Genomic DNA, 14,172 nt, shown 5'->3' with positions numbered 1-14,172 from the left:
GCTTTTAAATGTGTTTGAATTAAGAACCCTTCATTTGATTCTTAAGTATTTCCTTCCTTATATTGATGTGAAGATGGTTCAGATAGAGATGGACTATGCAACTGTTATATGTTACATCTAACAAACAAGTAGGTGCTCACTCCTTCCAGTTATGTGCCAAAGTCAAATTTTGGGACTGGCGTATTCTTTGCAAAGTGTACCTGGTGGCCCTGCATTTAGCAATGTATTGGTAGATAATCTAAGCAGGAACAGTTTTCAGATGCACAAGTGGTGGTCCTTAAATGTCCAAATAGTACAAGACCTTGTCTCAATCAGTGATTGCCTCAGTGTAGAGCAGTTGTTGCAAGGTTCAGCAAAAACCGTTCTCTCATGTTTAAAGGCAGGAAGGGACAGTCATTCCATCTTGCACATCTTCTTTCTCAGTTGGGGAAAAGGGTCTTCTGTATGCCTTCCTCTACCTGTTTCAGTTAATTCAGAACGTGGCAAAGATTTGTCAGGTCAGCATGAATTATGCTGATTGGTCCAGTTTGACCAAGGGAGCACTCGTATACTGATTTGCTTCAGCTGTCAGCCAGGGTTTGCTTTCAACTCCCTCTGGTTCGATTTCTTATCCCAACAAGGCCAGATCCTTTATCTGGATCCTCAGCCTTTTAAATTACCAGCCAGGGCTGTTAGACTTGGACTAATCTTGAACAGCCCTGTTCCTCATTGTTGCAGAATGTACTATTCAGTTCTACAAGAGAGTCTGCTAGAAAGTGTTACTTTATAAAACGGTATAGATTTGTTGCTTGGATATAGAGAAATATGATTTTAAAGTTCAGCTTCCATTCTCTGTATTTTGGAACATTTAATGGAGCAATTAACTTAAAATCTGAAGGGCTATCCAGTTATTTAAAAGTTCACTAGTCAGCTATCTCAGTTTACCATATGTTGGTTGATAGTCGATTATGTTCGTGCATAGTATAGGTAAAAGTTTTATGAAGGGCGGGTTAACTAAAACAAAACTACTTCTTGAACTAAAATGAAACCACCTTTTGTCATTAAACTATGAGAGGTAAATACCCTGAAGTGTAGGGATAGGGTTCAGAGAGACCTAGAGAAATTGGAGGATTGGACTAAAAGAAATCTGATGAAGTTCATCAAGAACAAGAGCAGAGTCCTGCACATGGGGTGGAAAACTCCCAAGCACTGCTAGAGGTTGAGGACTGACTAGACAAAGCGCTGGTTGGGATTGGCCCTGCTTTGAGAAGGGGGTTGGACACAATGATCTCCTGAGGACTCTTCCAACCCTATGGTTCTATGACAGGCATGTCCAAAGTCCGGCCCGCGGGCCAATTGCGGCCCGTGTTCCGGTTTAATACGGCCCCACATGTAATTTGGCAATATCTATCTTTTAAGGCCCCCAACGAATCCATATGTATTGAGATGAATACATTGTAAAATCTCAGTTAATGTCAGTTGGTCTAAATCAGTTATAATTATATTTGGACACAACATGTATACTTGGTGTTATGTTCCTGTTCATATTTTCTGAACTTAAAAGTTGACAGACAACCTTTATTACCAATAATATGTAATGTACTTTACAGTGTTCCTGACATATATTTCAGCTTCCTGGATTTTTTTTTTCATCTGGCCTTCAGATATGAAAGGCAGAGGGATTTAACACCTGTTTAGATTTGTGATCCATGTGACGAAATGAAAAGTATGCCGTTTGCAATAAACTTTGCATAAAATAGTTAATTTGCATTTAATTTTAATGGTTCAAAGAATGTTAGGCAAAATGGTCGGCCCTCACGCATGTTCACTTCATCAAATCTGGCCCTCTTTGAAAAAAGTTTGGACTCCCCTGTTCTATGAGTATAACCCTTGGCCAGTTCCTTCTTTTATTTATCTAGTAAAACAATATTCATTATTGCTATAACATCAGCCAGAAGAGTGAGTGAACTGCATGCGCTAATCATGCCATTTATGATTTTTCATAAAGATAAGGTGGTTTCTTAAACCTGACTTGGATTTATACCAAAAACGATTTCATATTAATCAAAACACTAATTCACCAGTACTTTCCCTAGTCTTTGTGCTAATAAAGGGGAATCCGTATAACAAACTTTGGATTCCTAAAGGATTCTTGCATATTATTTAAATAGAACAGAGAATTTTAGAAAATCATCTAGATTGTCATGTTTGTTTCTTCTGCCAAGAATCATACAGGTCACTCTGTTCAGACTATTTCCAGATGGGTTAAATAATGTGCTTTATTGAATGTTACTTGTTAATAAAAATTCCTGTGCCTGTTGTTGGGTTTATTCTAGTGTAGCCGTAGCAGCATTTTTTTGTTTGTTAAACATTTTCTGATTGGAGAAATGTGCCTGCTTCTTGGAGGTCAGCACATCCATTCATGCCCTTAAGTTAGGCAGAGCATTGTCTAAGAGTATAAGAATGGCCATCCCGGGCCAGACCAACGGTCCATCTAGCCCAGTATCCTGTCTGCTGACAGTGACCAATTCCAGATGCCCCACAGGGAAAGAACACGTGAGGTAATCCTCACATGATCCCTCTCCTGACACCCATTTCCAGTCAAAACAGAAATTTTGTCTGAAAAGCTTGAGTCATTAATTAAATGGTACTCTGGTTCCATGTCCTGAGCTATCAGCTCTACTTGTGGAAATATGCAGTCACTTGAAGAAATAAAGGTTATGTATTTGTAAGTTGAATTAATCAAGATGACTATGCATACTCCTATTTTTTTTTCTCAAAATCATGTTGGTGGAACAAACTGAGGCAGTAGAGTGCATAGTGCGCATTATATAGCTCACCCTCAGAACTTTTGGAAATGGTGAGAAGAGGGTTAGAAGGGGATGCACATTCGCTCTCACAGGCACTACTTAGAGAGTGTTCTGCCATTAAACACTATCAAGCAACTCGGTATCTACAAATACATGTATAAGGCATGTCTCATCCCCTGTGATCCAGTCCCAGCATCTGGCAGCAAGAGCATTAGGATAACTCAATAGTTGCCCTGTTATGTTCATTCGTTCTGAAGTACCTGGCAGTGTCCACTATCACAAGACAGGATATTGAACTAGATGGACTATTGGTCTGTTGCAGTATGACCATTCTTACATTGTGTTAAGTAGCCTTCATTTCTTGCTTGAATAAATAGATTGTTTTATTTAAAGATTAAACTGAAATGTTTTGGAAACGTCCTGCAGCACCTTAGAGACTGACAAAAATGTAGATAGTATATGAGCTTTCATTTGTTTTAGACAAATACACCTACCTTTCTGAGACTTGAAATGTTTTGAAAAAAATCCAAAATTGATGATAAAATGACCTGAAATTGACACACACTTTTTTTAAAGAAAGAGGTCAAATGAAAGGTGTTTTTTTTTTTTACCTTGTTAGTCCTAGATTGAAGAATTCAGATTCATATATGTTGCCATTAGCTGTTATAGGGATTTTAAAAGATTTTTTTTTAAAGCAGATCAAGGGTCTCTGTTTCATATCCAAGTCTAGAAATGCCTACAACTACAAGGGGACATATAGAACTCCAGAGCTTGAACTCAAGTCTTGACAAGCAAGTGGGGAGAGATTGCAAGCACTGCTGGTTTAAAATGCATTTATTTGTAGTGTTTGACTGTGTCCATGTATCCTGCCAGAGATTAAAGATCACAAACAACAAACCAGGTAGTGCTGGAACTCAGCGGTAGACTCGTCTGGCAGAATATCCGTTTCTGCAGAATATTCACTTTTAAATTTTCTTAAGTTTTGAATACTTAACACAGTGATGGAAATGTACTAAACATGAACTAATGCAGTTAGTGTCTTAATGAGTCTGTAAACAAGCAAATAAATGTTACTTGTTTCAGTATTCGTTACTGTTGAAGAGACAAGTAGTGGAGGTAATATCTTTTAATGGACTGATTTCTGTTGATGAGAGAGACAAACTTTCAAGCCACACAGAGCTCTTGAACTGTTATATTGGTAAGCATTTTAGCAAAAAAATTCAGGTACTGTGGATTCGGGGTGTAAAATCCCAGTTAACCAGTTAGTGACTTAAGTGGGATCCTGATCTGGGGACCACTCCAACCTGCTTGGATCAGCTCCCTGCCCATAGGGCTCCCATGGTTGGGCTGAGACTGCTGTGGCTCCCAGCCCAGCCCAGAGCAGCCCCTGTCTGTGCAGCACTCTGGCTCCCTGTGGACGAGGGCTGCTCTGGACAAGAGCTGCCTCTCTCCATGGCGGATTACCTGCTTCAGTCCCCTTTGCCCTCTGTTACCGGTGAACTGGTACGCAATACCCATTTTGGGTGATGCTTACTGGGTAAAGGGTTAAGCTTTCACATCTTTACTGTAGATAGAGCTTGATTTAGAGTACCATGAGATTTTTTTTTTTTAGACTCAATCTTAAAAGAAAATACAGAGAAAACATTTCAGTTCATCTTTATTTTTGTTTCAAAATTCATCTGGTTTATTTATTACAAAGCTACTATTTAATTGGTAATAAAGAACATTATTCCTATCTTTTTTTAAAAAAAAACCAAAGCCCCCAACCCAATTTTTCATTTGCAAAGTAGCATTGGTTTCTTAGTATTTGTGATACGTTATTTAAAAAATATATTGTATTTATTTGGGTAAGTCAGTGCTGGTAGAGGTATGAAGAGGGGGTAAATGTGAAGGGTATAATTTTGTAATCAGTATATTTGAATTGTACATAGACAACTATTTTTTTCTGATGTGAATTGATGTGGTTTTCAGACTATGCATACAAGAAACTGTAATGTACATTGGTTTCAGTCATGTTACTAAATGTGATCTAACACACTACATATTTTTCAAGCTTTGTTGATTTAAGGTTTGCAGCAGTCTTTCAGTCATGTGGAATTGTTCCTGTTCTTTTGCCCTCGCTTTTATTACTTTATATATTTTAATTACATTTTGTATTTTGCTTCTCAGGATAGAATTTGAAAATCTAAAACACTTAGCTTCTCTAGTAGGGATGATTTGATTTTTCTAATTGATACCACTTTTTTTAATTAGATTTTCTCCTCAGTTATGCATCAGTTATTGCCATTGAAACTGTTGGGAATTTAACGTGCGTACAAGGACACGTTTTTGGCTTTCATGTTTGAGTGGAGAACATGTCAGTGCATTTTTTACTTTCTGGACAGTTCACATTTAAAATGTCATAAATATTAGACATTCTAAAAAAGTTAGAGAAAGGTTGAGGTGCTCTGTGCACATATATGCACATAATTCTGCAGTTCCATAACAAAGCAAACGATTTTTCCACATTGCATTTTTATATTATTTTAACATACATCTGATCAGCTCTGTCCTTGTTGTTCAGCAAGTGCCTCTACTTTGGACTGCATAACTGGATTATATACATTTGTGTTCTCTAGAATCCAGTAATAACACAATCTTGAATTTAGTACAGGATATCAGTATAATGGCACAACAGAATTATGTTTAGCATTTATATTCAAAATATTCCTTTAGACAGACAAACAGGCTGTTTACAAAAATTAAAAGTAGGTAGGCTAAAATCTTAGATTTTTTTAAATAGTTTTTTTTCAGCAGGGAAACTTGCTAATTGCTTTTAAAATTAAAATTGAAAGAAAACCTCTTGTGATTTTAAAGACAGTCTTCCCATACTTTATGAAAATTCAGAAAAAAATCAGTGAAATCCTCAGGGTTTGTTTTAAAGCTATTCAGATTGAAAAGTCCCATTGTATTTCTGATAGCCAGAAGATTTGTTTTTGTTTGCAAATATATTAACTCTATGTAACTTTTTAACAAGCAGAAATACTAGGCTGGTGAGCATTGCACATATTTAGAAATTCCCTGCAGTACTGATATTGAAAACATTAGACTTAGCAGTAGTTAAGCTCTGAAAATTCTTGGTTCATTAATCAGTATATCTCTCACAGACCAGATGAATAACAGCACATCTGAGGAACACCAAGTTAAAACCAGTTATTGCTGTCAGAGAAAACTTGGTAACAGTTATGTAACAGTTGGCAGAAGCTACAAGTTCCAAGAGATTCAAAATATTCTGGATCATTCTTGTTTGGTGACTATGAATATTTGATATTCCATTGATTATTTAAAATAAGCACTTAAGAGTAAACCCCCTTAGTTTAGGTTCCAAAACATATAGCTTTATATTGTTCTGGAATGATTGACTCAGCTGTTCAGATTTTAGGAACTGTTCTAAAATGTGTATAGCAAAGACCTTGAATAACAAAATGTGTCAGTAGTAGTAAAGACTACTTTACAAAACACACAATGTAGACTTTCCAATGGCATTCTGCTTTCTTGGTTGCACTCCATAGAATATTTATAAGGGGGAGCCAGAGGAGGATTAGAAACAGTAATCATTTATCTTTTAAAGGCTATGAACCGGTTCTCAAGAATGTCCAAGGCTTTTGTTTTATGCCATACTTGTTGTTTTTCCCAAAAAACTTTTTTTTGCCACTTTTACATTTTCCTTCAGTTTTTTCTCTAGTATCTCTTAACCTGCAGGTGATTCCTGAGGATTGGTAATACAAAGTTACTTCATATATTTTCCATTGTTCCAGAGTTTTATCTGTTTATGTATTTATCCATCTTGAAAAATGCATATGGAGAGATTAAAAGTGCAAACTGTTTAAACTGTTGATATATTTTAATTCTGCTTTTTTCAGTACTAATAACTAAATTTTAAGTTTAACCATTTTGGTTTTTCAGATATAAAAACCACGAGTGGTTTTTTCCATTTAGCAATAAAACAGTGATAAACTAGGATTCACAAGATTATTTATGAAACATTTCAAGGGCTTTGCACTTTCAGTAATAAACTTCCATTCTCTTAAATTTTAGTCCTGTCGTTTTTGTAATGCATTGAGCACACCAGTAGCCAAATTTATATACAGCTATCCTTTATTATATATACATAGTTAAAGCTTTTAAAGGAAAGAAAAAGGTGAGTATTTGGCTGCAAGAATTTGAACAGCTTGATTATCAAGTTACAGGTTTAATGTTGTTTTGAACCCATATATTCTAATATTAGTCTTGTTTGTACAACTTGAATAATTATTTAATAGAAAAAATGCAACTAGTAGTCTTAGAAATTCTCCAAATAAAACATCTGTTGGATTGATGTGTACTAGTAGCTGTTTGAGTAATTAACTATGCTGGTCTGTCTTCTTTTGAAGTGGTTTTACTTGGATATTCATTTTCTAGCTCTTAGTAGTGCTAACTATCAGTTCACTCTGTGAAATTGGGTGAAATCCTGGCTCTTTTAAAGTCAGTGGGAGCTTTGCCATTGACTTAAATAGAGCCTCAGTGTTACCCATTATGTGCAAGATACATTGATTACGTACACTAAATAATTTATTTTATGCTATCAGCAAATTTTCTATAACAATGTATATGTACTAAGTCAATAAGCTAATCTAAACTAAAATTTACAGATGTAGTAGAATAAAAATTTGATTAGAAAGTGTTTCAGAACAACTCAAACAAATTGGTTAATGTCATGATTTTCCTCAGTTACTCTGGTCTAGAGTGGTAGAAGTTTTTAATGGTTATCAGATGCTATAGAAATGAGTTTGTTGTCAAATAACTCTTAGGATGGTATTATATACATAAATGTGTCAATCTCATGCAGAATTGTATATATGTACCACATCCACATGCAATTTGTTTGCAAATAATTCACGTATGGATTAGCAATTAAGCTTAAATAAAAAACTTACCAAAACAGATTTTGTTGCTGCTTTTTGCTTCTACAAGAGATTGAAAATCCAGAAGACAACTTGTTTTTTTTCTTCTTGTTACCAATGTTATTGTTACTCTGTAGTTCTAGTGAAAACTTTTTTGTCTTGCCCCATTAGATCCAAACTGTTTTAAGGAATTAGTCGTCTTCCTGCTGATTTAATAGAATAAAAAAAACTAACTAAATCACTTTAAGAACCATAACTGAAGTTCCAGTATATTCTATTCCAGAAAAAGGGATAGTAATATGTTTGAAGCTGCTGTATCTTATTGTCTGTCACATGCAGAAATGCTAACCAGCTACAGCTGACCCAAATTCCATATACAGTACGCTTGGATGGTTTTGTTTCTCTTAAACACACACTAGACTTAGATGTTCAGCCCACCTCTGACGTCACTACGAACTCACTGAAGAGCAAACAAAACTCCTTAGGATTTCCTATCGTAGCCTTTTACCAAAAGGGCAGGGGGAGGCTAAAGAGTGATGCACGAGAAAAGATTATTTGCAGGTTAGAGGGAGAACACTCTATGGAAACAGACTGTGCAAGAGTTCAGCAGGCAATTACAAAACTAACATTTTATTGCACAGCCGAAACATGCCTTTCAAGTTGTTACAGTACTGGGCTTCATTTAGAAGAAAGATTCTTTCAGACTGATGAATTCAATTTGTGTTCCCACGAATAAAAGAAGCAGACTGACTGGGTACAACAGGAAGAATGAACCATTTGTAGTCTAGAAGAATGCTGAACAGAACGTCACATTCAATTCTTGAAGCTCACTTAATAGGAAACAGTTTTAGCTGTTATACTCACAAAGAATCTAATACATGTGGAAAATGTTAAAGCTATGTTTGGTGTCGGGTAGGTATTGGAATATTTGATGCCATCTGATTGGTATTAAAAGAAGCAGAAGCCACATGGATTATATACTTTTAAGAAGCAAAGGTTACCATGTTCAGCTTTTAATTCTGTCTCTTGGCAGTTTGTGTATAGAGTAGAGACATTTTGGAGTGTTTTGTATAGCTGTCAGTTTCTTCAGAAATTACACAAATTACATTTTGTTTTGTGTTTTTCTTTTAAAATTGTTTTAGATTTGATAAATAGGTCCAAGGATATACTATGTTGCAGAGTTCTCTAGAAAGGTTCTCTTAATTGTGCCAAAGATTAAAAAAATGCTGTCACTTAACTTTAGGCAAGAAATAATTGTCCAGGTATACTCTGTTCACTAATTTAGACTCATAACCAATCCTGCCCTTTATACCGTATGAATCTCTGCTCTATGACCCAGGAAACATTATTTGCTCTTTTTTTTTTTTTTTTCCTATTTTGCATTATAGACGGCTCAGGGCAAGGACTTTCATTTACTGTCTTTGGACACTGCCTACCACGATGGGGCCCAACATGGTTAAAGCATTTAAGTTCCGCCACAATATAATTGTTAAATTAATTACGTCACAAAATGTTATTTATCGGTGTAATTAATTAATATTCCAATATTAGCTGAACAAAAAATCTTGAATAAAAAATGAGATGAAAATAAAATTAAACTCAATATTAGATGCTGTTAAATAACTTCTTGTTACCTTTCAGCCAGAAGGATTATAACTTGCTTATATGTGCATACAGATTGATTGTATATTAATATTAGAGCAATGGGCAGAGACCTATTCAGCATGAGGAGCTCTAGTGTGTTAGGTGTTGTAGAAACACAATCACTGTGCCCAAAGAAGCGGGTTTTTTTATATATTTTTTTTATCTGTAAAGCCAAAAGTTTTTATTATTCTTACCTAATTATGCAGGTATCAGAAAAAAGAAGAATCTAACTAATTTTAGAAGCCCTCTAAGTATTACCTAAAATAGCATTTTTTGTGCAACGTATTGAATTTAAGAGTGATTATATTGAGACCTTCGAGTGATACAAGTGCTTTATGTCATTAGAAAACTGAGATCTTCCCCGTTCCCAGGGTAATCTGTAAAGTTCATCTCACTCTGTACAACCATGCAGACTGTACCTTGAACAATGAAAGGAACTATTTCTGTAACAGAAGTTTTACATGGTAGCAGAATCAAATTACGCCGAAGTTTGGTGTTGGCATAGTCACAGTAAAGAAGGATTAGTGAGCAGTGTGTAAGCAAAGCAATACAATTTTCTTGAACCTCTTCACTCCAGGAAATATCCATATTGTATGTGCATGTGCACTTCCATCCCTACAGTGAAATGTGCAGACCATAAAAAACTATTACCATGTGCTAAAACAGCAGTAGATGTAGAAATAGTAAATAGAAGACACACAGTTCAAACAAAGACGAGATTTGTACAGCCAGTGTGGTGGTAGAGCAGCTGAAACAAAAGCATTTACTGCTAAAGAATCCAAAATGAGGAAATTTGAGAGAACTGAAAGAAATAAAGACTTTCCTTTCTCCCATAGTTTTGCACAGTTTTCCTTACTGATTTTAGTGGAAAAATATTAGGAATAGTTATGATACATAGCAACCTGCTCTTAAATCAATAAAAATAATGGCAAAATTTCAGGGGGATAAAACCCATACATAACTGTCATTTCTTTACCATAGACAGATGTTTGATATTGCATCTATCCCTGCTACAGAAAAAGCTTTTCAGCACTTTTGAAATCTTGTATTAAAAAATAAGCTATTAGTGAAATGAATTTAAAACTTGTGTTGGTAGATTGGGACATTTATGTATATATTTAGAGTGAAATTCACCCATCCTCCCATAAAGCATGAGGCTTTGCATTGATAACTCAGCCAAGCTTCGAGGAGTCCTGTGGCACCTTATAGACTAACTGAAGTGTAGGAGCATAAGCTTTCGTGGGCAAAGACCCACTTCGTCAGATGCATGCATCTGACGAAGTGGGTCTTTGCCCACGAAAGCTTATGCTCCTACACTTCAGTTAGTCTATAAGGTGCCACAGGACTCCTCGTCGCTTTGCAGATTCAGACTAACACGGCTACCCCTCTGATACTTGTCAGCCAAGCTTGTGATGGAAATGAAATTCAGTAGTGTTTTTTCACTCCTTATGGTGCATTCTTCACCTGCTTTATTTGTGGATGGAGGGCCCCTCTTCCAACATGCAAGGGTTGGATTAAAAGGCAGGTGATGCAAGAGTCATGTTGGTGAAAGGGAGTAATGTTGCATTTGTTGCATCAATACAGTGTTATGGCTGTAACAAGGCTTTTGGAAGTAGAAAGGAGAGGAATATTTGGACATGATGTAATCACCTCCCCTCGCCCCCTCCATTCTTCCCACACACTGCTGTTAAATCCTCCTTGCTTTAACTCCAAAGTTGTGAACCTTTGGGACACAGAATAATTAAGTTACTAGTGGTGAAGAAAGAAGATGGAAGAAGCTTCATAGATGAAACTTGGAATTAAAGCACAAAGTACTCATAATCATTAATGATCCTTAGGAGCTTTTGCAAAGTGAGTGAGGTAGGGCTTCTGGAACAATTTAAGTAATGGAGGTACTGAAAGCTGTTGAAGCAAACTGTAAATCCTGTATCTAATGGAAATCATTTGAAGTCAGGGATGTGACAGACCCCGCCCCCCATAGATCCTAGTTCCAGCACCTGTGTGGAGAGGGTTGTAATTCAAGTGTCCTAATCAGATTTCAATTTGAGCATATATTATGCGTAGCAAATGCTTGACTTGTTGCTGCAATTTTGAGAAGTTTTTCTTCTTTTGAATTTGTTTAGTTGTCATAGAAAGGGAGATTCTTCCTTTGGTCTGTTTCAGCATAGCTAAGATGGAGGAATTAAATATTCATAGAATAAAAGATAATTATCTAGTCTAATAGTAGTATATAACAGGCATAGAACTTCTCCAGATAATTTTTAATTTGATAATATTTTTTAGAAAAATATTCCATCTTTAAGTGATAATTGCTCATGAGTGAGAATTCATCATAACCACTGATAGTGTCATAGTGGTAGTTGCCCTCTCCTGTTCAAAGCTTATACCTTATTATATTTTAACACAATGAAAATGTTTAACAGAATTAATATTTTTGAACATTCTGTGTTGAATATCATTACATACATGTCAAGTGAATGATGATTAATTGTTGGATGAAACAAGCTTAGAAATGAGATCTTGCATAGATGCACATAGTTTGATGCCGACTTTGAAGATTCTGAAATGTTAATATTTTTCCACTGTCAGAGGCCTCATCTATGCTGGCCTGTTTTGTCACCAAAAACCACCTTTTGATGGCACAACAGTGAGACACTGCAATGCAACCATTGCTGGGGAAAAACACCTAGGTTTGACAACAAAAACTTCCGTCCTGGAAAGAGACTTCTGCCAGTAACCCATAATGCCTGCCGTGATGGCTGTGTTCAGCTTTTTGTGATTTTTTTTTTTGCTGCCCGCTGACATGCACCTCTCCCCTTTCAAAGCTCCAGGAAGTATCTATGGCCACATCTATATTTACTGCACTCAAGATGGATCTTCTGGCATTTCATTTAATGGGTCTAGTAATGACCCACTAAATCGAATGCTAAAGGTTCCCCCAGTGGACGCTGATTCACAAAGAGTAAGGGAAGTTGACGGCAGCTGTGGAAATGTTCCCAAGCTCTGCTTAAAGCACATCAACTCCAGCTGTGTTTATGTAGCTGGAGTTGCATACCTTAAGCCGACCATCTAGGTCTAGTATAGACCTGGCCTGAGAGCTGAATGAGCTGCTCTGTTTGGGGAACAAACGAAGAGCAAATCATTGGTATGCTCCTGTTCTGCCCTGCTGGGAACACAGCAGCAGGCAAACTGCAGCTGCAGGGGGAGACGTGGAGAGATTGTTGTGCTGTTTTGACATCCTCCAGCACAGTGCTACAAAAAAATTCCAAGAAGCGCAGGCATCAGCTCTGCCTTCCCATAACACTGCACTTTTGTGGGATGCTTACCTACATTACTATCCCCTTTTCAACAGATAGAGCAAAGCAATGTGTCCATGAAATGTCCACAATGGGAGGCAGAAAAACTGATTTGACCTGTTTTCACTTTTGGCAACTTTTGCGTGTTGGCAGCACTTTTGTTGCCAAACCTTCCGAGTGTAGACATAGCCAAAGAATAAAAGTCAGTGTGTGCCTGGCCCTAGTATATAAGGAAAGCTTCTAGTCTTCCACTGTTCCTGGCCTCTGTGGAGAGAATGAAAGTCCTTACATTCAAAAAGCACAACGCCAGTATTACTTCTTAAGCTGTTCTTTATAAACAGAGCTGAGAAAGGGGAGAGGCAAAACTACTGGACATGTGATGAAGAGGAGTATATACTGAATCCTCTAAAGGGGTAGCACATTACCCCCAAGGAGCTCAAAGCAATATTATTTGTGCCTCCTTGAGATATAAACCAGCACAGAGCTCTTGCAAACTCAGGGCTTTTTCTCCATTGTGCCCAGAGCAAGATAAAAATGAAATACCCCTTAAGTGTGAGAAGTTATGTTCAAATTAAATTGCTTTCAAAAAATATTGAAACATTAAATAAAAGAAATTCTCACTCTAATCTTATTCATTCAGGTATTTATCTCTCGGACCTGACGTATATTGACTCCGCATACCCATCTACAGGGAGCATTCTGGAAAGCGAGCAGAGATCAAATTTAATGAACAACATACTTAGAATAATCTCAGATTTTCAGCAGTCCTGTGAATATGGTAATCTAGCTCATTTATTTCCTTTGCAACATTACTGAGGGCAACTGATTAAGTAAATATGTTAGTCTTCTATTGTACTTTTATTTATTAAGTCTTAACATAAGAATATAACCCATTAATGTACCATTCACATATACAGGCAGTCCCCGGGTTACATGGATCCGACTTGCATCGGATCCCTACTTACAAACGGGGTGAGGCAACCCCGCACTAGCTGCTTCCCCCCAGCAGACCAGGGAGATGCGAAGCTAGCGCCCCCCCCCTCCCCCCAGCAGACCAGGGAGACACGGAGCAGCTTTTCCCAGCAGACACCTCAGCTTGAGAATAAAGGACTGAGGGAAGTGAGGTGTGGGAGAATAAAACTGAGCTCTGGAGAAATGTTTGGCTAGAGTTTCCCCTACAATATGTACCAGTTCCGACTTACATACAAATTCAACTTAAGAACAAACCTACAGTCCCTATCTTGTACGTAACCCGGGGACTGCCCGTAAACCATAAGCACTAGTAAAATGAAATTCTGGAATTGGGCAATCCTCTCCTGTCAGCAGAGAGAGGCAGAATGAGAACTATTCTCTACTTACATCTTCTGTATTTTCAAAATAACTAAATACATTAGTTAAGTTCTCACATAATATATGAATATTTTCTTTCTCACACTTTCAGACATCATTAGTAATAAAAGTAGCAGATATACTTTCTGCACGAGAAACATTAAAATATATGCTGTTTATACTGGTCTTTGT

At 36.8% G+C, this 14,172-nt stretch overlaps 2 protein-coding genes across 8 annotated transcripts in view; one reads left to right on the top strand and one right to left on the bottom strand.

Annotated features, from left to right (window-relative positions):
* Positions 1-8,223, bottom strand: part of ANGPTL1 (angiopoietin like 1) — a 39,123-nt gene extending 30,900 nt beyond the window's left edge. Inside the window, exon 1 of the mRNA XM_006126957.4 lies at positions 7,745-8,223. The gene's annotated coding sequence lies outside the window, so the exon portion shown is untranslated. The remainder of the gene's footprint in view (positions 1-7,744) is intronic.
* The window catches only part of RALGPS2 (Ral GEF with PH domain and SH3 binding motif 2), a 214,042-nt gene that overhangs the window by 126,854 nt on the left and 73,016 nt on the right, over positions 1-14,172 (top strand). For all 7 annotated transcript variants that reach the window (XM_075936864.2, XM_075936867.2, XM_075936866.2 and 4 more), the window contains one exon: positions 13,292-13,429. In XM_075936864.2, the coding sequence (XP_075792979.1) occupies positions 13,292-13,429 (138 nt within the window). The remainder of the gene's footprint in view (positions 1-13,291; positions 13,430-14,172) is intronic.

This window comes from Pelodiscus sinensis, chromosome 9 (assembly GCF_052426305.1).
Source record: "Pelodiscus sinensis isolate ZL-2025 chromosome 9, ASM5242630v1, whole genome shotgun sequence".
NCBI classification, from domain to species: Eukaryota; Metazoa; Chordata; order Testudines; family Trionychidae; genus Pelodiscus; species Pelodiscus sinensis.
This window is presented reverse-complemented; position numbering and strand designations above follow the sequence as displayed.